This window comes from Lycorma delicatula, chromosome 5 (assembly GCF_047948215.1).
Source record: "Lycorma delicatula isolate Av1 chromosome 5, ASM4794821v1, whole genome shotgun sequence".
Classification (NCBI taxonomy): Eukaryota; Metazoa; Arthropoda; class Insecta; order Hemiptera; family Fulgoridae; genus Lycorma; species Lycorma delicatula.
The window spans coordinates 169444901-169472150 of NC_134459.1; the positions used below are offsets into that span (position 1 = coordinate 169444901).

General features: G+C 28.9%; 1 protein-coding gene across 1 annotated transcript in view; it reads left to right on the forward strand.

The window, feature by feature from the left end:
- The window catches only part of LOC142325792 (neural cell adhesion molecule 1-like), a 962523-nt gene extending 937849 nt beyond the window's left edge, over nt 1-24674 (forward strand). Inside the window, exons 12-13 of the mRNA XM_075367823.1 lie at nt 16085-16342; nt 24610-24674. Coding sequence (XP_075223938.1) covers nt 16085-16342; nt 24610-24638 — 287 coding nt within the window. The 3' untranslated portion in view covers nt 24639-24674. The remainder of the gene's footprint in view (nt 1-16084; nt 16343-24609) is intronic.
- Nucleotides 24675-27250: the final 2576 nt, after the last annotated feature.

The window sequence follows — 27250 nt, forward strand, 5'->3', positions numbered from 1 at the left end:
GTTGATTACAGCACACCTAATTAAGATAGTTATAATTTTTGTTTTTTTTTTTTTTTATTGTAAGTGTGTTTCATCTCTAAAAATCAAGATTCCTCAGAAGCTCCCATTGAGAGCATTTAATATTTCATTCAACATGATGTTGACATTTAGGTTAGGGTTTTAGGGTATTTGTTATTTGCGATGTGTTGAAACACTATTTGTGTGATTGTTTGATTTAAACTGTCTGTTGATGTTTATGTTTATTTAGAATTTTATTTTTACATCTTTTTGTATATTTCATATTGTTCAAGTACATCAATTTTTCATTCTTAATTGTTTATGTACCAGATTTTCATTTTGATTGATATTTGTGCGTGTAACATTTGATTCAATGAAGTGATTAACAAAAGTTAATCTACTATCTCAGGCATATTAGTTAAAATACTTTTACAACATACTGAAAAACAAAAATTCTATTAATGATTAGGGATACACAAAATAATCAACTGACATTGGTTTATGGAGGTCATAATTCTCCTGTATAATGGAAACACTAGATGAAGGCATAAACAACTACATACATGCAATCAAGTGCACACATGCATCAGAAAAATCCACAAAGAAATAGCCTTTACCTCCAAATATGAAAAAGATAAGAGCACAAAACTTCCTCCTTCTCATAAACCCAAAATATAAATAAAGAGACAAATATAAAATCCACAAAAACCTTCCATTTATGGCCTAACTCTTTCTAATCATTCTATACAACATGCCTTTCAGCATTCATATCAATGCTCCATAGCATGGTTTGCAGTACAATGAATATTAACTGAAGCCATTGCATGCAGCAAAACACTAGTAGTCAAATTCCTTCAGAAGTGTCAAGACAAAAACAGAAAGGAAAAACAATAACAATATATTTCTAAAACAACTAAGTTACTTTTATTAATTTTTTTTTCCTTAATGATCTCACCCTCATAAGCTTGAAGCTTGTGTGTGAGAGATGGGAAATGAAAATGAATTTTGTAGCATATAAAAAATGCCATACCTGACCAGGATTCAAATCTGGACTTCCACATGAAAGGTTGAGTTCCTACCACTCCACCTCAGAGATGGGGCATTTAAACAACTACATTGAAAAATTTGCTCTCTTCTTTAAAAAAGCAGGCCTTATATTGTATAAAATATATTCTATAGCTATATTTCGTATAGAATCATTAATAAAGCAAAATACAGACTGTCAGACAATAACTTTTATAAAGAATTAGATGAATTTGTTATAATTATATAGTATCTATAAATTTGGTTGTTTAAAATGTAATCAGCCCAAAATTGTAATAAGAACAAAAAGCAGCTTTCACAATGGAAACAAGAATACAGAAAAGTATTTCACCACTTTTACAAACCTCTTCAGTGAAATATATCATAAAAAAATCAAATTAGCAACATAAACATCTTATAGATGAAGAAACAATAAAGAACAAAAACTTAGACATAACTGAGCAACATGAAGCAAACAAACAAATAAAAAAACTAAACCAATAAATGTAATTTAGTCACACACTCTTTCAAAACATTCATGTTGCAAATATTTTTCAAAACTTATTCCAAAGACCAAATGCGACACCCTATGGCACAACACCCAGAATTTCCATTAGACAATTTCCAAAAAATTATATTTAAAACAATCATGCTCAGACTTGCATAAAGTTCTTATAAATTTTTTCTTAAAATAATGTATGCTATAGTAAATTTAAAAATTGTTCTATTACTGATGTTTTTTTTTTTTTTCATTTTAATTTATCCATTACTTTATTTTTATAATTAGTAATTTTGTTTATAAATTTATATACTTTTTTGTTATTTTACATTTTATTACTGTACCAATTTTTATCTGTTTTATTTTGTACTCAAATTTTCTTGATAAGTTTAATTTTCATTAAAGTATTATAGTCTTTTCTTTTTTTTTGTAAAAAAAAGATTAATTTAAAATAGAAGATTGAAGTTTATAGTTTTGAAAACGTGTATGATGAATGATGATTATGGTAAAAATGATTAAACAAATTTTAAGTTATTTTTAAAAGATTATTCTGAAACCTTTTACATGTTCTATTACTTTACTCCTTTTTGTATAAAAAAATCACATAATTTGAATCGTGTGAACAGACATTTCATTCATCAACTTACATTAATGCATTTTAAAATAATATTTCATAACAACCTTCCATAATCCTTATCCAATATATAATCTTCATAATCTGTAAACTGTTGAGTCATAAACTGTTTATGATTTTGTTATTTAAAAATAAAAGTAACAATAATAAATCTCTTATTCTAATCATTTCATAATAATATATCATATAGATCACATCAGAGTGGGTACATATACCACGCCATAGATAAAAAAGGAACTACCCTAGCGTTTGCTTGGATGGATCAAGTTGATATGTGTGTAAGTGAGGAAGTGTCGAATCCGTATCCATGCACACATGTGTTTGAATCCGACTTCATATTCATATACATATATTTTTTTCTAACTTTTTTTAAGTTAATATATAGATTTATTAATAACTATTAACATCTGATTATAAAAATTGTTGAAGTAAAATGAAAAGTACATAAAATATTATGTACTTTTCATTTTATTTCAAAATTGTTATTTCACTAATAACTTCTGATTTTGTTTTCTTATTTTTTTTTTTTTATTGTTATTATTGAATTATTATTTATTGTTAATTTTTTTTTATAATCAGAGGTTAATAATTATTAGTAAATCAATATATTTAAAATAAAAGAAATAAGTTAAAAAAAGATATATGTGTATAAAGTCTGATTCAAACCGATGTCCTTCCCCTTGTAAGATCCAAATATTTCATTAATTAAAATTTTATTTGGCTAAAACTTTGGAACCAATGAAAATAAGTACCACTTATGATATATTGCTGAAAATCTCTCAACGAGGGCTTATTAATGCAGTTAAGAAAAAGTCCAAAATGCAAATGTTTCAAAATTGAAACCCCGCTTTATTTAGAGGTCTGACTGTACACACATTTTTGGCCCAGTTGATTGCAGTCAAATGGGAAGGTGCACAACTAGATATTAGAACAGGCCAAAATCTAAAATTTCAACATTCTACGGCTAATCGTTTTTGAATTATGCGAGATACATACACACGTACAGACCATGCCAAAATTAGTCAAAATGGATTCAGAGATGGTTAAAATAGATATTTCCATGAAATCTGTTAACCAAAATTTTTCACAATTACAATACTTTTTTTTACTTCATACGAGAAGTAAAAATAGCTAGATAATAATTCACATTTCAGAAGGTGTTAATGAAAATTATTTGAGTACATATTTGTGTACATGTTGAACAGATGTAGAAAATTCATGGGGATTTTAATTAGTATTATTTAAAAATTCATTGAGTAATAATGTTTCCATAAATGAATTTTGTTTTAAATTGTACTTCAGTTAAATTGGTGGGAAGAGTTGTTAAGCAGTTAATTTATTAAAAATGACTAGTGTAATAAAGCCTTTTTGGTAACCTAAGTGTTGTGTTGAGTTGCACAAAGAGAGTTCTATTGTCTGGTTTGGTAGCGTTGGGTATTATTCTTTTTTGCAAAAATTACACATTCTTAAATACAATACAAGAAAAAGTTAATTTAATTTAACATTATGTTTTATGCTATACTTGTAAATAAATCTCTTTAAAAAATGCAAAAAATGAACACTTTATGTGAGAGTACAATATGAGAGTACAATAATAGATTATTAATTAATATGTAAGACTATCAGAAAGACTTATATATTACTGTACTAATAAATAGGTAGAGGCTGATAAAATGTTTCTATTCTTTCTCATTTCACCTTCTTCTTGCATGATAATACTCTTCTTTACATAAAACTTGATTACTTTGTATGTATCTGATCTAATCATCATTGTTATCCCGTTATTATTTTTTCTATTGATTTACTGAACAGCTTCACAGAAGTTAAATAACACTTTCCAATGATTAAATACTGAACAAATCAAGAAAGCTCACTTTCAAATTAATTTTTTATTTAATATGAAATTAATAGTAATTTCAAAGTGAGTTACTTAGTATTTGAAAATTTTTCAACTGGTTCGAAGTGAAAATGGCAATAAACAAAAGTAACTACTTCTGCTGCTTCTTTATTGGTAAAAATGTTGCTGAATGATAATCCATTATATTTTTCTAAAAGGAAACTTGATCAACTAAATTTACAAATACTTGCATTATGTTAGATTGTACCCTTCACACTGCATTATCGAGAACCTTGGTGACTATGTTTAATAAGGGACTCTTGAGCCCCTTATTTTTCCTCTTGGAGAAATAGCAAGTTACAATTCTACAATTCCATAATTTCATAATTCCATTAATTCATGATGTGTGAAGGATTGTTATCTATTTATTCTTCTTATAAGGTATCAAGAAAATATCTTCCAGTATTACACATGCAGTATTTGAAGTACAATCAAGGAGTATTATCTTTCACAATTTCAATTTAGTCATGAGAAAGTTCTCTGTCAACATTGTCTTATGTTTATCAGAAATTTGATCAAGTAGGTAGTTGCTTTCCAAGCCATTTTTTCTAATAATTTCATTAACATTGTGTGGGATTTTTTAACTTTCATAACATTAGTACAAACTTGAATTTATGATAAAGACTTGGTAATATAATAAATAGAATATTTTTCTAGAATCAGAGAAAACACATTGATCATTGTGAAAATGTTTACTTTGCATCATTATATGTAAAAATACTAAAATAATAATTAAATGGATACATTGCAAAGAATTTAAGGACAAAATTTATTCCATAAACATACAAAATAATCAACTATGCTGTAAGAAAATGTATACTTTTATAAGTTTCTGTCATGAAACATTGAAACATATCAGAAGGTGAAATGTAAAATAACTCAAGACTTATTAGTATCCCTCCAAGTACACCAACAAAAATTCCTAAACTGATTAGCCATACATCATGATAGCATTTACAGTAATCATCATCATCGGTTTTATACTAATGGATTTCAATAAATAATATTTTACATATAAAAAAACTCTTTTTAAAATTCCTTTTTTTATATTTTAATATATTTATATTCATACTTTACTACTGATAAATACTAATTTACTGATAAATATTAAACATGTTTCTTTTTTCAAATGTTTACTTATTTCTAAAATGTTTTGTTCAGTTTTTTCTTTTATAATAAATTCTTAGTTTTTATATTTCTTTAACATTTTAAGTGTGTTTATTTCATTTATTGTAATATACTAATTTTTTTATTGAATTATGTATTTTTAAATTTTTTCTGTTTTGATATTATTTTATTGTTTACATTTTTTGAGAAAGGTGATAAACTTTAATAGTTTTAAGTATTGTTTTTCAGTTCTGATGAACCTTTATTAGTTATATACCCATGTATAACCAAATATATATATAAAATTAAGTATGGGAGCCCTTAAATAACCTTTTAACCATTAAAGACAGAAAATGAAATTTAGCAAATGCTCATACCTCAAAATGGTCTATTTTTTTTAATGAGACTACTTCTTGGAAAGCACTACAGAAAATTTAAAAAATGTCTGTCACCACTTTGGATATTTTTTTTGTTTTAAAGCAGCATTTGTTTACAAAATAAGTCCAAACCCCAAAATTCCATTTTCCTCTGTCAAACAAGTCATCATCCACTAGGTCTCTCCTGCACATGATCTCCACAATTCCATTCATTTATTCTCACCTGGGATGCCCCCTCTTCCTTGTTCTAGCTGGAATCCATGACCAGACTTTCCAGTTTATTCTACTTCCATTCATTCATCTCATATGACCATATCAAGCAAGTTGTTTTTCTTCAATTTTGTCAGCTAAAAAAACTGTCCTGTTCATCCCCAAGATATCAACAATTCAAACTCGATTCTAAGTGGCCAAATGACAACTCCTCCTTCAAAAACTCATCTGTATTATTATCACTCTGCTTTTCAGCCTGGACTGGAGAGTCCATAATTCTGTTCCATAAATGGATATCCTCTTATTGGTATATTTTGATATTCAATCATTACATAAAACTGGGTGCTAAATTTTAGTAATTAATCTACCTTTACCAACCTTTTCCAAGATATTATTATCTGGTCTCCCGTCAAATGTCAAAATTGTACCAAGATATTATATTCTTGAATCATCTTTATCACCACTTTCTCTGTACTAATCTTGTCACCACCAATGATTATTCACACTACCAAAACTACCCTTCACCACCAATGACCATGTATTTTGTTTTCTCTATATGTACATCGAGGAACTCCCCACTTTACTTCTCAATCAACTTCCAATTCATGTATTCCACGTGGGTCTTCAGCTTATACTACCTGATCATCAGCAAACAGGAGAGTATATATAGTATCATTTCCAACTTGAATCCCAATCTTATAACATCTCTTTACCCAGTTCTTAAGTACATAATTTATAAAAACTTGAATAAGAACAAGAGTCAAAAAGCATTCTTGCATCATCACCTTACTTAAACTGAAATAATCAGAATAACTTGTACCTACCTACCTTTACACAACTTTTTGACTCTTAATATAGATGTTTTATAGTCTTTATTATTAAAAAGTTTACCTTCTAATCTTCAAGAAATTCCCATATTTTCAAAGGAACACTATGAAAAGCTTTTTTTTAAATCAACAAATAAGTGCAGTTCCAGTCCACAGGCTATGCATTTTTCCATTACCTGTTTTTTAGTGAATATGTTATTCATACATGATCTTCTTCAGCAGAATCCACTTGGAATTTTGTCAATGCAGATTGCTTCCTCTAGCTTGTCAACCAATACCCATCCATCTGTACAGCCTTCCAATCAAAGATATCACATGATGCTCCCCGATAGTTTGAATAGTTGTTTCTATCTCCTTTCTTGTAGATTTTACTAATGTATTTTTCTTTCTATCCCAATGGAAATTCCTCATCTTAAAGGCGTCATTGAAAAAACCTGCTAAATACTCTAGCACTACCACGAGAGCATTCCTGATAAGTTCAATCAGAATGCCTCCTGGACCAGCTGACATTTTATTTTTTATTTTTTGAAGAGCCTTCAGTACATCATCAATTGTAACTATTAGATCATAATGGCACACCCCCCAACACTCACCAAAGCTTTTAAAGGTCATCCTACCTCCATGAATAGTTTCTCAAAATGCTCCTTCCATTAGGCGATCTCAGTGAGTCAATATAATTAACCTTTTGAGTCATATACCACCTAACAGCTCGAAGAGCACTTCAAGCCCCCTGTGATTTTAAACTATGTGATTTAAAACTGTGTTAGTTGACTATCTATCATGTCGCACATTTCCTCCCAGCTTCTCTTGCCTTTTTCACTTCCTTTCTGATTGTTCAGTTTTTTGGTGTTATAAACAACATACCAACGAAAATTATATCATCAACATAACAAAGATTATTTATTATTACAATTATGTTCAGAGTGTGGGAATGACAATGTCAGCTGTCTATCGAGCAGTTCTCTTGGTGCGTTGGGTATGTTAGCTTCGGTTGTGCTGTGTACATTTTTTTTTATCAGTATATCGTCGAGTTAAGCTCTTTACAAGATTTAAGTTATCTTAAGACTTTATTTAATTTTTACTTACTGTTCGTGCCTGTTTCTGTATTGTCGGATATAATATATAAAAACTAAGATTATTTTTAAGTAAAATGTTGTGCTCGGTAAGACTGATCATGCTGTGTTTTCGTGCTATACGTTAATTATGTGTTTAAATTCCTGTAATTTTTTATTTGTGAACGTAATGTTTATTCAATAGAGACTGTATTATTCTCAGTTTAGTCTTCTGTTCTTGTAGCATAAATATTATTTACCATATTATTTTCCTTTAGTTGATGCATAAACTCTTTTTGCGTTTCTGGTATAATTATAAATTTAACAAACTTTAAATAGTGTTGATGTGCTGTATTATTATTTTTTCCCTCTTTCGTAATCACTGCCCAATCCAGACCATCAGATCCTCTCAGGGTAATATAATTTTTCTGCATATGTTCATCTATCCTGAACAGCTCTTGAAAGAAACCATTTACCATACAAAACCTTCTTTTCTGCTATAATTTTTTTCAAATAGTCAGTCCACCAAAACGGTCTACTCTGATTTGAAGGCTTTTTTCTTACTAAAGCTTCCAAAGATGTCTCACCAAGACATTTTTTTTAATTGTTCGTACATCTTTGTGGGTTACTATTGATGGAATGATCCAACTTTCTTGCAAGGCGGAGCTTGTATAAAAATTTTCTTGAATCTGAGTTTAGGCTTTCCAAATTATACTTTATCTCCCTCCCCTACTTTATGGCTTTCCCCCATTACACTCCTCGAAATTTCAATATGCTTTCTAGAGTTGTATGTACAAGAATTCTGGTTTTGCTCTTTTGGATTTATGAACACCACAATAGAAATGTAAAAAATCCATCAATTACTTCACTACCAACACTCTTTTCTTGTTTCTGATAACATAGTTATATCCATTCTTAGTTCTTCCTTTAACTGCCTGGACACACCTCAATTTTGGATTTTCTAGATGATGGGGAGCAGGGCTCCCCATCATCTACAACCTTCAACCTGGAGGACCAGGAAATTTTTTTCAGGGTTTTCTTCCCTTAGCCTTTGAAGAAACCATCTCCTAACTGCAAGGCAGTAATACTAGTTTTTGTTCACCCTGGATATTTTATTTCCCCAGAACTCTCCAACCGTGTGGTTGGCAAGCATACCCTATCACCAGGAGTGCCACCTGCTATCAGATCTAGCAGCAGCAGCCACAGTACTTCTGAAATTAGCTATAAAAAATATTAAATGGCCCACAATTTTGATTAGGGCTGTCATAGCTCAGTATTATTTATGAAAAAGATTTATTTTTCAATGCCATTTAAAATAATGTGTACAACCTCACTTTTCTAGATTTAAAATGTTTTAGTTACCCCTAATGATGGCTTGAGGGGTGGTGGTCTTGTACTGAAAAAATACCTCATATTGATCATTTGAGGTAGAAGCATTTGCTAAATTTTGTTCTTTTTTTCGTGTTTACTGTTGAGCAGTAAACATCTTTTAAAATGGTGAGTCACAGTACTATTCTTTCCATTTAAAATTTTTTAAGTTGTTCTTTATGGAGGGTCCCTGAATGCTTGGGTTGTGGTGGTCTCATATCAGAAAACAGAGCAATAATGGTTGAAAATTTATTTAAGGGCTGCTACAGTAACAGTCTGTACATGAAACTATGCTGAATCTTGATTTGAAGATAACTAACAGTGTCATGTAATTAGATGTTATAAATATGTTTATTTTCTTAAATTATAAAAATAAATAAAAAAATGAAACAGCATCTACAATTTGGCTACAACTTCTTGAAAGTATCTTTACACATATTTGAAAAGTGATTGATTATTAGATCATCATCTAAATTTATTTTTATTAAATTTTAACCATGTATCCTCATGCTGATCAATTAATGTTTCATATTGAATTTTTTTATAGAAAAATGATTTTAATTATTTTCATTCTTTTAATTTTAAAACTGAACTTTCTTTAAATTAATTTGAAGTGTGTAATTATTATTTATGATTGAAACAATTTATTATAATTGTTGTTGTTTTATTCCTGTAATAATTGAAACTTTGTGGCTTGGTCAGCACGTCCGAGTCCACTGAGGAACTGCACATTGAGGTCAACAGTAAACACAACTGGGGACTGGCTAGAGGTTGAATGTGTTTCTGGATTTGATGGTGGATTACCTCAGACATTCCACCTAGAAGCCATCGATCCAAGTACACAACGTACACGTTTGAATCTTAGCAACACACGAGAACCATTGTTTAAAGTCAGTCTTGGTGCTCTCAGTCCTTCATATGGCGGTACTCTACAACTAGTTCTGTTTGCAGCCAATCAGAAAGGTTTTAGTGAACCAGTTTTATTAGAAGATATTGCCATCAGAGATGCTGAGAAAAGAACAGGTCTGGAAACACTGCAATAAAAATATTATCTGAATAATATTGTTGTCTCACTTTTTTTTATACATTTATAGTCACAATTAATAAATAAATTAATGACTTATTGTTGTTAAATGGTTATTTTTTATGTTGACTTTTTAATCGTTTTCTGACCATATATAATTTACATAATTACTTTTAAAAATTGTTTGTTTACTTCTGTGTATATGAATTATTATTTTTATTATTTACTACATATACATTTTATTTTGTTTTTTGTTTTTTTTTTTAGCTCTATTTTGAATATAAAAGTATATTGGTAAATATTCCTTGTCAGCATAAATTGTATCTTATTTTGTACATTTATAACTTAAGCTGATATAAAATCATGAGCAATTCTTAGACTTTTAGATTACATAGTATTTACATTAGATTAAAATATAATATTTTAATTATTTATTTACAATAAAAAAGCACAGTTAATCAAATATTATCTGATTTTAGAATGATATAAGACTGTTAATATTAAAATAAAGCATAGATTATAAATTAAACTCCTTTAAAAGCATACTTATTTCTAAAGGGTTCTATTTGAGGAGTCTGATTCTTCTACAAAATAATTCTAATTTTTTTTGTTTTTAAGTATTAGTATGACTTTTTGAGGCACCAAGACTTCATATATGCACTCCATAGATAATATGACTCTAGAAGAGGAAGAAATAAAGCATATAGAAAATAGGGTTTTCTCAAATAGGTATCGCATTTTATAAATTACAAAAAGAACCTTGAATAATTTATCACATACACATTTACATCAGCATAGGATTTCTATCTTAAATTAATCTAAATGGAACTCCAATAATTTAACTTCTTTTCATTCATTATTCTCAGTTCTCTTTAGAATCAAAAAAAACTTTTGTGTTTATTCCTCACTTAACATCTGATAGTTTGCTTTTAATCATTGCCTAACCTTATTAAATGACTCAACTATTCTATTTTTTCCTCATAATTGCAATTAATCATTATCTGTATGCAGTAGAGAATCACATGGAAATTAATGAACACAATCATTTAGTAAGATAGTACTTCATAATTAACTGTATGCACATAACATACTGATAAATATGCATCCAAAACTTTTAAATTAACAAGTCCATTAAGTTTTTTAACAAATGATTTTTATTTTAAATAATATTTTTGTTACACTAAAAGATTTCTCTCTATTAATTAAAATATAATGTAATTTTTTTTAATTAGCTACATTTTCATGTTTTTTTCATCATTTATATTAATTTTGTTTGTATACAATAGTGAGTGTTTACAATTTCAATAATCTGAATAGAAATGAAGCTAATACAATTATAGAAATTAATGTAATATAAATGAAGAAAGTAATAGAAGTTGCAGGAAATGTAAGTACAGTTAGTAAATTATTTATTAAGCTTATTTATTAAGCTAAAGACATTGATAAAAAGAAAAATACTGTTAAAATAGTAAAGTTTATAAACAAAATTTCAAAGTATTTTCATTAGTTGGTAATTTAACTGCAACAATTCTGAATAAGTATTATAATTTATAATTCATTCTAGGTTATAATAGATTTTTAATTAATTTTAGTTAGCTTTTCTATATAACTTCTTTTACACATTTTATTTAAATTTTGCAATTATTTTTCAGTTAAAATTAAAGAAAGCTTAATATTATTGACTTTATTAAAGTTGTAAAGTCTATTGCCTTTTTTTATTTTTTGTATGCTTAAAACAGTTGGACAAAAATATTGGGGTAATATAAAATTTATCTCACATAATCTTTTGGAATTTAGAAACAATCTTGGTGAAAAAATATTCTGGGTATTTCCAATATATATGTGTAAAATATTGAGCAATTTTTTTTTTAGACTTTTGTCAGGTTGTTTTTAATGATTCTTGCATAATAACATTATTTTATTATCAAAATTGTTGTCATAATACCAGTTTTATCAGCCATTTTTATTATTTTTGAAAAAAAAAATGATTTTGTAAAAAAAAGTTTTTTACAAAATCGCTATTTTTGGTGCACGTGTATGTGCATGCAAATGATGGCTCAGATAAAATCACATCTCATACTTCACCTAAAATGACCATTTTACAAAGAACTGCAGATTTTTTTTTTCAAAAGAAAACAATTTAGAGATGTACACATGAAAAGAAATTACCAAAAAGGTTTACATTTTTTTTTTTTTCAAAGTACCTTGTATCTTACCTTCTAACTGGCTGAAACACTGATAAGGCATTTTTCAGCAGTCTATAGCTATGACATATGAATTTAGACAGTCTAATGTAGTTAAGACTAGCTGTGCTGATATGGACTTATACATGTACCTTAGAAATTTGTGTGAAGAGAATTTCTGGCATTAAAGTTTACATATTATTTACATTATTAGAAGAAGATTTGTTCATACCTAATCCCTTTTAATGAAAGTGAGTATTCTTTCTCTCCTTTTTCAAAAATGTTTGTCACATTTTTTGCAATGCTACTATCTTTCTACTTTCATACCCATGATCTATTTTACATGTGATATAATTTGTGAATGAAAACGCTTGTTTAATATGTGTATACACTCGTATAATAGGAACAAAAGAAAAGTTACATGAGCTACCTCCTTCTTAGGAGGTACCTACCTACCAGCCTTTTTTCATCTGCTAATTTCATTAGGAATTTTTTAGTAGAACATTTTTATATTCTCTAAAAAATAAAATTTGTTTATTTTTATTACAAAAAACCTAATGTTTATATAAAAGTATTTATGCTTTGATATTTTTACATTAAAATATTAAATGTATACTTTTTTAAACAAATAAAAAAATATATATATATTAAGAAACAACTATCTATAATAGCTGTAGAGAACATTCTCTTCCTATGTATACACGAACATTGTACATAATGTCGTTTATATTGAAACTGAAATGTACAATCAACAAGACAGCTTTTGTCAGAGAAGACAAGAAGACATATCATTGCAGAATTTATTCATTAACATTTAAATAAGGCACTTTTACAAGTTTCGGCTAAAAGGTTAATAAAAAGAAAAGTGCAAAATTGTTTGAAAATTGGAGGGAATCAGTCCCAGGAGTAGCTCAAAAAGAAGCCATGTGTTATCACTTCACTAACTGGCTGGTTAATAATTACCAAGTAGAATTTTAATTATTGTTAATTACCCAGTTATGTTAATTAACTACTGTTTTTATCTTTTTTATTCATTATTATGGTTTACAGTGTTTTAGCTATTTTAGTTACAGAATAATTTTTTTTTATTTAGAACACTAAAAAAAAAGAATTAAAACCTTATATTTTTTTGACCGGCTGAGTGATCGTTTTAACACTTTTTTTATTTTATCGTTTAAAGGGAATATAAATTGTAAGTTATGACAAATAGTACATTTCCTCTAAGTATTTTCCAATTGAATGCTCTCTCTTCTTTCACAAAACTGCACAATAATTTAATTAATAGTTTAAATTTATTAAAAACAAAATTAAAATAAAGATTCAGTACATTTAATAATTCAATATATTATTTTGAATCTTTCAGAAAAAAATTTTACTGTACGATACATCATATGATCTTAAGAATTAAGGAATCATAAGAATTAAGGAATTTTTTATGAGTGTGTTTAAATTATAGATTTTTAAGTACAGTAGGAGTTTAGTTACTTGGTAATGGATAATGAAAAGCTTAGTGTATGGAAATTTCCTGCAGTTTACATTTTTTATTGATTCTTATGAAATTTTGGAAGTTTCCAAATATCCAGTGGAGCTTTTTCAGGACTTCAGTTCATGTAGTGTATATACCTGTAGTTTGTTACATTCCTAGTTCATCAACAGTGCAGGAAGATGATATAGGATTGTTAAAATAAAAGTGGAAATGCTTCAAAATGTCTATATGGAAAGGCAAGCACCAACAACCAGTTGCACACTACAATGAACTTTAAGCTAACAAAATGAGACATTTAGAATTATCCAATGATAAAAATCTAATCAATAGAAAGAGTAACTTCAATATTTTAATGTATAATGGAAATACCTACTTATACATTAAGTCAAACAAATTTTTACTGAAAGAAAATTTTAATAGTTGTATACATATATAATTAAAACTATTATAAATTATTTGAACATAAATAAGTCAAGGAAATGCAATTTATGTCTTTCTTTTTTAAATAAAATTAATGTGATGTTTTTAAAACTAAATTATAAACCTTAAAATTCAACCCTTCATTACTAGCTATGAATAGACTGCTTTTAATTTTTAGATAAATAAAGAATTATTAAATGTATATTTTTCAATTTTCTTTTTATGTTTCCTATTTTTTATTATTATAAATGTTTTAATGTAATAAGTATAAATAATTTCTAGAATTTATATAAAAATTATACAATATATATTTCAACTAAAACATGTAGCGGAACAGTATTTCATTCCATTTCATTAACATTCTGTTGATTATATAAAAATTTTAAAATGTATAATTATTTCTTTGCTGTTTTTAATTTTCACACTTGGTCAAGAAAAGAATATGAAACTGAATAAATGTAAATGCCATTTTTTAGTGAACTTTTTCATTTTCACAGATGTTTAGTTTGATATATAATTTTTCCTACAAGTCAGCAGTAGCTTGTAACAAATAAACTTTTATTCCAGTCAAGTTATTTCTTTTGTATTCCGTTGATTCAACATCAACCATTCCATTTTTAATAGACCATGAAGTTATTGGTGCATTTCATTTTCAACTGCTTCTTTACTTTAATCTTCAATTACTTCTTCAGCAACAGGAATATAATCACCATCAGCCTATAACTCATAACTCATTCTATTTCATTTAATATTAATTGTTCATTACTAGCATCAGGCTCATAGACATCTTAATCTAAAATGCTTCTCATATTAATGTTTTAATTTAAAATAAATTAACATTTATTTTAAACTAACATTTTATTTTACTTGAAAAGTAAAACACTACTTTTGATATTATCCTTATATACTATTGTATATAATATTAATAAAATAATTATTAAAAAACAAAAAACCCGACTGCTAATTTTACACATCTACCTAGATTAATTATGAAAAACAAACAAAAAATAGTATACAAATAGGATACACTAATTTAGTCAGTGATTTGAAACTTAATATTACTTCTACACTTTATGCTGTATTTGGGGTGACTGTTAGTCTTAACAAGTGGATATCGTTAAAGTTACAGCCTACACAGGAATTTGATGACAACTTGCTGATTAACTTACTTTGTCCTGAAAAAATGCCTTGAAGAAAAGAAAGAAAAACTTGTTTGACTATATTTTATTTGTTTTTCATAATTATCTAGATAGATGTGTGACAATTAGTAGTTTGATTTTTTTTTGTTTTTTTAATAATTATTCTACTTAGCACTTTTTTGTTGTTTTCATAACTTTACTCTGTTCAATATACTAATCATCTAAATACAATACTGGTTTTTTTATTTTGTTTTTTAGAAACAATGTGCTACTTAAATAGCATAAATTAATTTATTTTCTACTATACCACCTTTTATTATAAGCATTTGTAAAATCTAATTAATAATTGCACTGGAGATATTAAGTATTTCTGAATTCACATTATATTTTATTAAATTAATACGATCTTAATTTTCATCTTCAAAAGGGAAAAGAAAATTTATTCATTATAACTAACCCATGCAATTATGTAATCATTTCTGATACACCACATATGCAAGCCCGTAAATAGTATAATGTTTTATTTTCTGAAATTCGTAAATTCATGATTAGGAATGAAGTTAAATAACTGAATTTAAACAGATTTTTAGGAAAATTATGTTTTATAATTCACTTACCTCTTAAATATAATAATACTTATAAATATTGTTATAACTCTTCCGTTTTCTTCAAAACATTGATCATGTGAGATTAATTTTACTTTGTAATGGTAGAGTTTTTAAAAATAATGTTGTATATAATATTAATCTTTTAATAAAATTATAATCTGATTTTAAAAATCAATCTGTTTTTAAAAATTAATTTAAAACATTTTATTTTATCAGTATATTAATTGTTTCAGAATGGGTTGGTTCTGGTGGGCCAGGACTCAGTATGGGACCAGTCAGTTTATTGCTATGTGGAGCAGGTTTAAGCGTGTGCGCAGCTTTATTATTAGTGGCGTTACTTGCTGTACGTAGACGAAGAGATTCACCACCATGTCAGCTGGATAGAAATAGTGCTGTGAAACAACTTGAAGTACCACATGGTAACCAGCAGCGGTATGTTGTTGCATACCAGCTTAAGCCTGAGACAAAACAGCCTGATATTCTCAGCAGAGGTCAGCTATTGCCTTTTTGCTTTTTGCAGTAGTATTAACTGTCAGTGCTTTTTTTATGTTAAAAAACACTATGTAGGATATAAAGTTTATCATTTGTTAGGTGTGTAAAAAATAAGGGAAGATAGATTTTTTCATTCAAACTATACATATGAGGGATGTTCAAAAAGTAATCTTGAAAATCGCCCATCACAGTTATTTCACAAGACTTCTCAACCAAGTGGTGAGAGAAAATACTTCTTATTTAGAATTATGCTGCATTACCTACAGGTTTGAGTTTTCAGCATGGAGCAACAAAATGTTAAAATGAGTGCACTTTTACTGATTTAAATCCATAAAAAAGTGCATTCACTATTTTATAAGCCAGAAAATTAGAATGCAATATTGCACTAATATTTAAGCTGCAGTGCAGACCATAAAATTTACATAGATTAGTAACTGTAAGGTTCAACATCATTGCTGTTATTTCACAAACAAGCAATCTAGATCTACTTTTATCTTATATATAGTGTTTGATTTATGCCATATGAAATTAATGCAAACATATGAACAAGAAGTCATGGACATCAGGGGTGTATCATATCATTCTGGAAAGTGTCAGTGACATGTATATAGTAATGTCTAATCATCCATATTTAATGAATAACAAAATATACTTTAACTATATGGAGTGGGCGGGAAGTCCGTTTACGCTAGTTATGAAATTATTAGGATAGATGCAGCTTACCTTGTATGGATCTAAAATGTCCACCATGTTCAAAAGCATAGCTGTATCTGTCTCCATATCTGGTTGATCATTTGCAACAGCATATCAGGGGTGATCATTTCAGATACTTTCCGAACAGGGTTTTGGAGCTGCTCATTGTTGGTGTATCTGCGTTTTTGGATCTCTTCTTTTAAAAAACCTCAGATTGCATTGTCAGGTGTGGTGAGGTCAGGGCTTCTTGTTGGCCATGGCAATGGAACCTCTTTTAACCCATGTCCAATCCAGTGATTCATAAAAATTTCATTGAAGTGTCTGCAGACATTTAAAATAACGGTGCAGTGGAGCACCGTTTTGCTGAAACATATATTAATATGTTTTAAACATATTAATATATGGTGAAAGGGATTAATATATGGTGGTCAGTGAAAGGGATCACTGACATTAGTCAGTGATCCCTTTTTGCCATTAATTGTGGAAGTAACCATTCATAGATCATTCTTAGATTACTGTGTTGATTAACTGCATCATCGAAAAAACTAGTACCATGGAGATGTTCAGTCGTCATCCCAGCTTAAATCGTAACATGAGGTGAATGGTGTTCGATTTCCACAAAATGGTGAGGATTGTCTTTCACCCAGAAAAAATAATTTTGGTTACAAGAGCTTCGATAAATAATGCTTGTCTGAGAAAAACACTTACTTTTTATCGTTTGTTCTCGGAAAGCGTTTAAGCAATAACTGACATATATAAACACATCAGTCACGGTCAGTGTCACTCAACTAATTAACTGTGGCTAGACAAAAACATTTAACTTTCAAGTCCTTCCACATATGATGTCACATTGTTGATCTTGTGATGCCTAACTCTGCAGAACATTTGCATGTTGATTTGAACAGAGATCGTTGAATAAATCCTCTACAGCAACACATGTCTCAGCTTGAGTGCTTGGCTTCCTACTGCACAGCATATTAAGAACACTTTCTGTTGCAAAAGCCTTCTTCTCCCATGTCACTGATGTTTGCTGCGATGATGACAATTTCCCAAAACGCACAAAGAAGTCATTCATAATGTTCTCAAATGTTTTACCAATGTGTGGACATTAATTAACTCACACACAAGCTAACAAATGCTCTTCAACAGTGAACACACTTGTATCCGCCATCCATCTAGCCACACTCTACTACGACAAAGATCATCCCACCAAGAATGAACACACTGGATGATCCCTACCACAACTTCCTCCCCACCAGCAGTAGTGAGCAATGGTGAGAATTGGCAGCAGTAGAGCCCGATTAAGCTGGATTTATTACAACGTAAAGGGACTCTCTGCTCACATAATAAAAATTGACTAATAACATTCACATAGAGAATATTTTTGTTGACATTTATAAGCTAACAAATAACTATCAATGATGACTATTATAAGGAAACATTGCAGACTTTCATGTGGAATCATTCACCAGAAGCATATCCTCATATTCCATAAATCATTCTCTATCTAGTGAAACCATATTAGTGAGAAACCAAGAATCTGTGTTCAATCCTAAAACTTTCACTTCTTCAGAAATGTTGAACATCACGTAGGAGATGAAAGTAAAAGATATAGTGAAAAAATTTTTATGGAATTAAATGGAAAATTCTATAGAGACCTAAACCAAATCTGAACAAAAACATTTCGACCAAATGTTTAATCAGTATGTGTAAAAAAGTGAAAATAAAGACGACATATCAGATCGCTTTTTTGCCATTCAGTTTTGAATATTTGGAAATCAAATAAAACTCTCCTACTGCAAAGAATCAACGTTTAATGCATTGTCTCTTGAAAAATTAATTTCTGTCAAGCATCTGAGACACAACAAGGATTAGAGTTGTTTTATCTGAGAATAATGGTGTTTACTATACAAGCTGTAGTGAATAGAAAGCTGTGGTGAAGAAAAAGAAGACCTAATCATCTCCTGGACTTTGGTCAGTTTGACATGGCCTTTTTGCAATAGTATGTTTCCTAACTGAAGAAGATAATTTGAAAATACTTCACTCTTACGTAAGTAAGTTTGACATGATATGCTTGTCATCTGAAGAATGGCAATCCCAGTTTTAATAACTTGTATCTCATTTCAGGTTGGTTGTTACAATCTTTAAAGATTATAGCACATAAAATAAAAATCATTTTTGTTATGACATCAAACATATAATAGATAACAAAATTGTAACTTCAAGTGGACATTACATTTTGAAAATCTCTCCTGTATGTAGTGATAGACCATCAATCTAGAAATTAACCAGAGAAATATGGACAGTTACATGAAGCTTATAATAATGCTGAACTTACACCAGTGGAAATTGCTAATTTAATATTATTAAATTATTGCTAAATTAAGCTATAACATAAAATGGTCACCATTTACAACCAAATAAAACAAAATTTAAATATTATAACAGAAGATAAAACTATTCTTACATCAAATTGTTTAATCGCGTTACATAATTACATCACTGACATTGTTAATGTTGTATTATGATTCTAGCTTAAGTTATTGCTGGCATTTTTATCATGTGATTACAATTTGGTCAAAATTTATGTTAGAATTGGAGTTTTTCTTACTTCATATATTGGAATAACTGTTAGTTTTTACATTTGCACAGCTCATATTTAAGATAGATAGATGTCATTTCTTGTGCAAATGTAAAATATTTGCATTGTTAACATTATTGCATTAATAGAGTAGATAATACCAAGTCTATGTTACTCTGCTATAATTTTAGGTACGTTCATCAATTCTTTGTTTTTTTCTGAATATACCAAGCATATAGCAATTGCTACTAAAAACTGATTTCATCAGTGAATCATATTATACACTCACAATAAATTCAAACGGTTCATTTAGTAGCAATCAGCCATTCTTGTCAGCTGTCAGTTAGAGCTGGGTTTCCTACTACTGTGAGTAATGTTGATTGCTACAGTAAACAATCCTGTAAGTTATGAAGTCATTGATTCAATTCCTTAATTTAAAATTTTTTACTATTACCAAAATTCTCTACAAAATTGTAAAACAATTAAAACTTTTTTGTAAGTGAATACAAATGCTTAAGATTATAAGTGCTTCATGTATTATTTCCAGTATTATAAGTATTATTTCCACATAATTTGAGATTTTCATAGATTTCAGAGTACTTAATTGTTACTGAAAAAATAGGTAATTATCATATTGTTTCCAAAAATGTTAACTGGTGTAACCAAATACCAAAGGATGGCCTCTTAATAAGAGACTTTTAGATCGCTACGCCAGATATGAAAGTGACTATCAGTTAAGAGTACTGATGATGAAACATGGACTTCGTACTTCTTAGTCAGATCAGAACAATAATCCATGTAACAGTATCAGTCAAAATGAAAAAAAATAACAGTCAGCACAGAAAATTATAATCACTGTTTTTTTGCGACTAAAGATATATTTTTTTAATATATTTTTTGAAGTCAAGCAAAATCATACTTTAGTGTGATTAATATGTAGCTTGTTGAGATAATAAATTGTTTTCATTTTTAACTAATACATACAGACATAATTTTCCTCAAAAAAGTTTAAGCAGTTCCAGCAGGAACTGTTTGATTCCCCTTAAATTCTAAATCTTGAACCTTTAATGACTCTTCCATATCTTCTTACACCTCAAGAAGTTACTTAGTTCTCAACAATTCTAGGATCATTAGGATTTTAAAATGAGGATCCTGAACTAACTGACAAATGTAAAAAGAATAAAGTACCAGTGCATAAATATTGAACTGTAATAAATGTTGCTTTTGTTTGTATTTTTTTTTTAAAGATAATTTGTACTTTTAACATTTCTTTTATAAACTTTGTATAAGAACAGATAATTTGTACACTTGAGGGGCAGTTTTTTGTTTGACCAGCCATGGATTGATTTGTTGGTTTTTATTTTCATAGCTCTTCGGTATTCTTCTTTTTTTAAATTTTAAACTATTTTTATTTGAAACAATTTTGTGTATGTTCAAATGACTTTTATTTTTGTTTTCTTTCTTATCCTTGTTTAATATAAAAAAATAATGAGTGTACTCTTTCATAGAAATGTAGCAATGTTATATATGGTACATTCTACATCATTGAATTTTCCCCTGTGATGTTACCAGATTGGTGGGGATCACCATCAATTGAAAAATTATGAAGCAAAAATAATGACCCTGTTCCTTCAATAGATAGAAAAATCAAATCTGATACCTTATTTCACCAGTACAAAAATCTCTCATGGCTTTCTTCTTCCTTCAAAAATTTTTTTTAGTGAAAATAATATTTATAATAAAAAATATCCAACGGAAATTTATTTTTCAAGTATTAATTCTCCCCTTGAACACTTTGATTATCAATCTTTTAACTTTCAAATTTATATATTCAGTTAATTTACTCTAAAATAAATTAATTTAAAAAAGATTTTCAAATTTTACTTTTACATAAAAATTACTTTTTTGCAATTACTATAATTAATCTTTTAAAACAAAATTTAATAATTACTTTTAATATGGTTAGCAGTCAGAAAAAATTCCTTCATTAAAAAAGTTGCCCTTTTAGAAAATATAACACTGAAAAATGTGCAATTGATAAAAATGGGTTCTATAAATCTGTTTTAAAAATTGTAAATCACTTAAATTCCAAATACAAATACACTTAAAAATAGTTTTTAAAATTATTAGTTTCCAGAAAAATATTGTAAAATTCTTTTGGAAAGAAATAGCTTAAAACTTGGTTTAACATAAATTCAATCATAGCTGATGAATTAAACTTTACTTTGATCCAGTTGTTGCAACTAATGCAACCTAGAAATATTAAAGTATACTACGTTCAAAAAATGCAGAATGACATCTAAAAGTTTATAGTAATGTAAAAATCTTTTGGAATTTATAATAAACTGTAGAAAATAAGATGTCATTTTATGTCTGTTGATGCATCTTGGAATATTCTAGTCAGGATATTATTACAAGTTTGGTATGTAATCATAACTTAATTTTTATCAAAGATGTAATTTTTAACCCTTTATTTTGTAAATTTAGGATTTTCTTTTTCATTGAGGCATATTTATTACTAAAATATAGGTAATATGAAAAAATACCTCTGTGAATTCTCAACTACCGAATGTGTGTTCTTAGATTGACTTATGTAGAAGGTACCAAGTCTACCTCTTAGTGCCCATCATAATTCACCTCTTAATACATCTTCTTAGTAATCAATTATTTCTTTTACAGATCAACACATTTACACATCCATAGACGTTGGTTATTGTAACTCAATCTTATGACAGAATTATTTTACTTAGGTATTAGAATTATTTTACTAGGCGTCTTAAAGTATGTAATAAATGTATTATTTTAACTAGAGATTTATGTATGAATTTATTTCAGTATACTGCCTCTGAATAACATTTATAATCTTCATGAATGTTTTTACAAATATCTAATCTTTTTAATTACATTTAAAATTTGTTTATTGTGTTTATGTATTATAATAAATTACTGATATACATATTTATTACTGTCACTTCACTTTTTACTATCAAAGTTGCTAACACTTAAAATTGTTGGTTCAGTATAATTTTCTTTGGTCCAGCATAAATCAAGGTTTGTGTATGAGTAATGAGACTGAAATTACATTTTAAAGATATGAAACCTTTTGACTGAGAATCAAATCCAAACCTGTTTGATTTATAGCCTAGCATACTATCTATTATGTCTAAATATGACAGTCTGCTTGCCACTAAGAATTACAGTTATATCAGTGAGTAGAACATGGTTTTTAATTGATTATATTAGAAAACATTCACATAGCAAAGTGTTTGAATCACAAACATATCCAACAGTGCAAAGTCTTAATATTGATAAAAATATTAATAAATTAAGTAGTAAACACTTACATAAAAAATGTATAAACTCAGAGAAAAAAAATGTGAAACCTTTTAAAAGTATTTTTAACTACTTCTATTAAATATTGATATGATGATGATAAACTTCCACCCTCCCAAAATAAATCAGTTTTAAAACAGTAATGACTATTATCTTATCAAACTCAATTTCACATATAATATCAATAATATTCATATAATAATATCAAAGTATCAAAAATACACATATATGCATTTTGTCAATAAAACAGAGTTATTTGTTAATATGATAACAATTTACTCTTAATTTATAAGGGTCCGTTTTTGTAGAAAACGAACCCTGAATTATACTTTTCAAGAAGATGCCCGCAGCCGATCTGTAGTTAGTTATCGTTGTAGTTAGATGACGTCACTGAAAGGAGAAAATAAATAAATTAAAATTATAATTAACTTTATATAATAAATAAATATCAATTATAAATATAATCTAACGAAACTTAGCCTACGCTCGCTATCCTTGACTAGCGAGCAAAGCGAATGTACGTTAAGTTGAGTTCGGTTATATTTATATGTGTGTGTGTGTGTGTGTGTGTGTGTGTGTGTGTGTGTGTGTGTGTGTGTGTATGTATATGTGTGTGTGTGTGTGTGTGTGTGTATGTGTATGTGTATGTATGTGTGTGTGTGTGTGTGTGTGTGTGTGTGTGTGTGTGTGTGTGTGTGTGTGTGTGTATGTGTATGTGTATGTATGTGTGTGTGTGTGTGTGTGTGTGTGTGTGTGTGTGTGTGTGTGTGTGTGTGTGTGTGTGTATAGTTATTTATATAAATTTGTTATCAGTGCACCCTCAGTTAACGCGAATGTTACATTCCGGATAATTTCCCAGTGTAATGAAATCGCGTAAATTGAGATTCACATTTAATGCAGAAATACAGGTTAGGTTCTTGTTAAGTAACACAGTAAGTGATATACGTAAATTACTACTCAAAGAAACTGTACTTTATTTTACTATTTTATTATTACAGTATCACTGTATTGTTTTAATGATATTACAGTACAATCTACGTATTTAAAAAAAATATATGTACTATTTATTTTATCATTTCAGTGGCGTCATCTAACTAACAACTAACTACAGATCGCTTGTAGGCATCTTCTTGTAAAGTATCCTCTGAATACACTTTAATATAAAAGAGAAGACAAACTGCAGCTTTTTGAGCCCCTAAATTACTTGTAGTTTAATTTCTGATTACTTCATCACTAAATTTTACCTTTTGCCATAATAATTAGTATTAAATTTTCAACTATTAAAATGATCACTAATAATTGTAAATATAACAACAATCAAGCACTTCTCATTTGTTGTTTAGGATTAAGTACTAATCTTGCTCTAATATAGTTTATATTATTTATAAATGTCATTTATGTTCAAAAATATATAAAAATTAATTAAGGAAATTAATTTAAGAAAAATTAATTAAGGAAATCAATTTAAGTTTGAAGAATAGTTTAATAATAAGATTAATAAAGAGAATTTAAAGCTCTAATACTTAATTCTTCTAACAGTTTTTTTTTTTTTTTTCAGCAAATATTTTAAAATATAAATTAGTATTATTAAAAATGATTACTTTATGTTTCATGATTTTTTTTTTAATTTACATGTTATTCTTAAATTTGCCATAACAGGTGACTTCTGTTGTGACAAAAGTAAATAATGGGGGTCAAAAAGGTTACATTTTCTCTGATTTTTAGTAGGTAATACTAGATCTTAATATTGTTTCCATTGCTTTTATATAAATTATTCAATTAAATATTTTTTTTACAATTTTTTAGTTATGATAATGTTTAACTGGGGGCCAAATTATTTAAATGAAAGGATTCTAAACTCTCACTCACCAGTTGTGCTTAACTAGAAGTGACCTTTAAAATCTTCTACAGCTGGTCCAAGCCGAATTGGCACATGATCTAGGCGATCGTTGCCTTTTTCTTTCTTTTTCCTGTTTAGCCTCCGGTAACTACCCTTTAGATAATTCTTAAGAGGATGAATGAGGATGATATGTATGAGTGTAAATGAAGTGTAGTCTTGTACATTTTCAGTTCGACCATTCCCGAGACGTGTGGTTTATTGAAACCCAACCACCAAAAGAACACCGGTATCCACGATCTAGTATTCAAATCCGTGTAAAAATAACTGGCTTTACTAGGACTTGAACGCTGTAACTCTCGACTTCCAAATCAGCTGATTTGGGAAGACGCGTTAACCACTAGACCAACCCAGTGGGTTACGCGATCGTTGCCTAGCTAGCGCGTGGCTACAATATGCTATTTGTGGAAGACAGTGTATATACGGTATGATAAATTTTACTGTATACGAGTATATACAGTATAATTTTTTTTACCACTCATATTAACTCGCTCTTTGATTATGTATGCGAGATTCATGGTACGGAACCTTTCACCGAAGTTTGAAGCACTTCCGCTTATCTATTCGCTCTGAAATTTTTCATACAATTTTCTCCTGATGACAACATATTTTAACAACATTTTCAAGTCACTAATATTCATTAATTAGTGAAAAAATGCCACTTGAACTTATGCAACCTTGTTTACATACATATTTTCTTAGTGAAAGATAACCTAGGCTGTTTCTGCAAGTTTGGATCTAAAATTCGCGACCGAAGTTTTGGAAAAATTTAGTACTTTTTAACCTGATACGAATTTTAGGACGAATATCGCAAATATCTCGGAAACTGTCTGCCCTAGCGCTCTGGAAATTTTTTTCAGTTCCCCAGAACAATAATTCCAAACGCTCTGAGTGGTACTCGTCGGATGATAATGATTTCAAGTGTCCTCGGGGCGCCGTTCGGAAATTGAGGAGGGGGTGCGATGGAGTGCCACCGTAATATCTCGGCAACCGCTCGTCCGATTCAGTAGGTCGAGCGCTAATTGTTTAACGCATCGACTACACTCTTGATCGACTGGATCTTGGTTATCCGGAAATTAAATTGTTTAACTCTATGTTTTGATTGTACTAACCCTCCGTAAAACGTACCGATCTGATCTTTCGCTAAATACGCTCAAACCTGTGCGCTAGAGAAGCTGTAAAATATAAACTTATGAAGACTAAAAAGTGAAAAATAAAATGATAAATAAAGTGACTAAAAAGTGTCGTTAGTCAATTGTGGTATCTCAGATATGGATTTGACAAACAAGCTTTGATGGTGACACGAGATCTGTACATAAAGTAATGAGACTGGTTCAGAAAAACTTTTTATTTACAATCCAATTATACATGAACTTATCACCTTTGAAATAGTTCCCTTGAGAAGCCACGCAGCGCTTCAAACATTTCCACTCATCATAGTAGCATACATCCTTCAGATGGCGGTTACATTTTTTTAAAATGTTTTCTACTGTTCCAAAATGGTGTCCTTTAAGGTGATTTTTTTTTTTTAAAGTCGGGAACAGGAAAAAGTCGCATGGACTCAAGTCAGGTGAGTAAGGTTGTTGAGGAACTACAGGAATGTTTTTCTTTGCCAAAAATTCATTAATTGAGAGTACAGTGTGGGCAAGGTGCATTGTCATGATGCAATATCTAGTTGTCTTTGATCACGCTGGCAATTCTTTTCCGCAGTCTTACAAGAATTTCTCGGTAAAAATACTGATTTAAGTCTGTACTGTAAGCAAAAACTCCTTATGGACAATGCCATTACTATCGAAGAAACAAATTAGCATGGTTTTTATTTTTGTTTTGCTTTTTTGTGACGTAGTGAGTTTGAAATGTGCCACTCCTTGCTTTGACGTTTTATTTCTTAGTCGTACTCAAATATCCAAGATTCATTACCAGTAATTGCATTTTTTTAGAAATTCAGGATCAGTTTCAATTCGCCCTAGAAGATCGCGGCACACTTCCAGCCTGTTGTTTTTCTGTTCAACAGTCAGGTTTTTTGGGATCAATTTTGCACACACTTTTCTTTTGTCAAAATTTGATGAACTATGGTATGGATCAAATTCAATTGTTCTGCAATCATTCTGACAGTTAATCGACGGTCGTACCTTATCAAGTCTTCAACATTGATTCGCTCAACATTGTCATCACTTTTTGACATTAACAGTTTTCCACAGCGTGGATCGTGGAAATACTTCAAACCACCTAAAAAGTTGACAGGCGTCATCTCCATACGCCACTTTCAATTTAGAAAAAGTTTCAGAAACATTCTCACCGATTTTAACACAAAACTTGATTGCACAACATTGCTCATAATTAGTATCACTCGTTTTTGTAACGCACAACAACTGCTTTCACGAAAAATTTTTTACGTCTCGC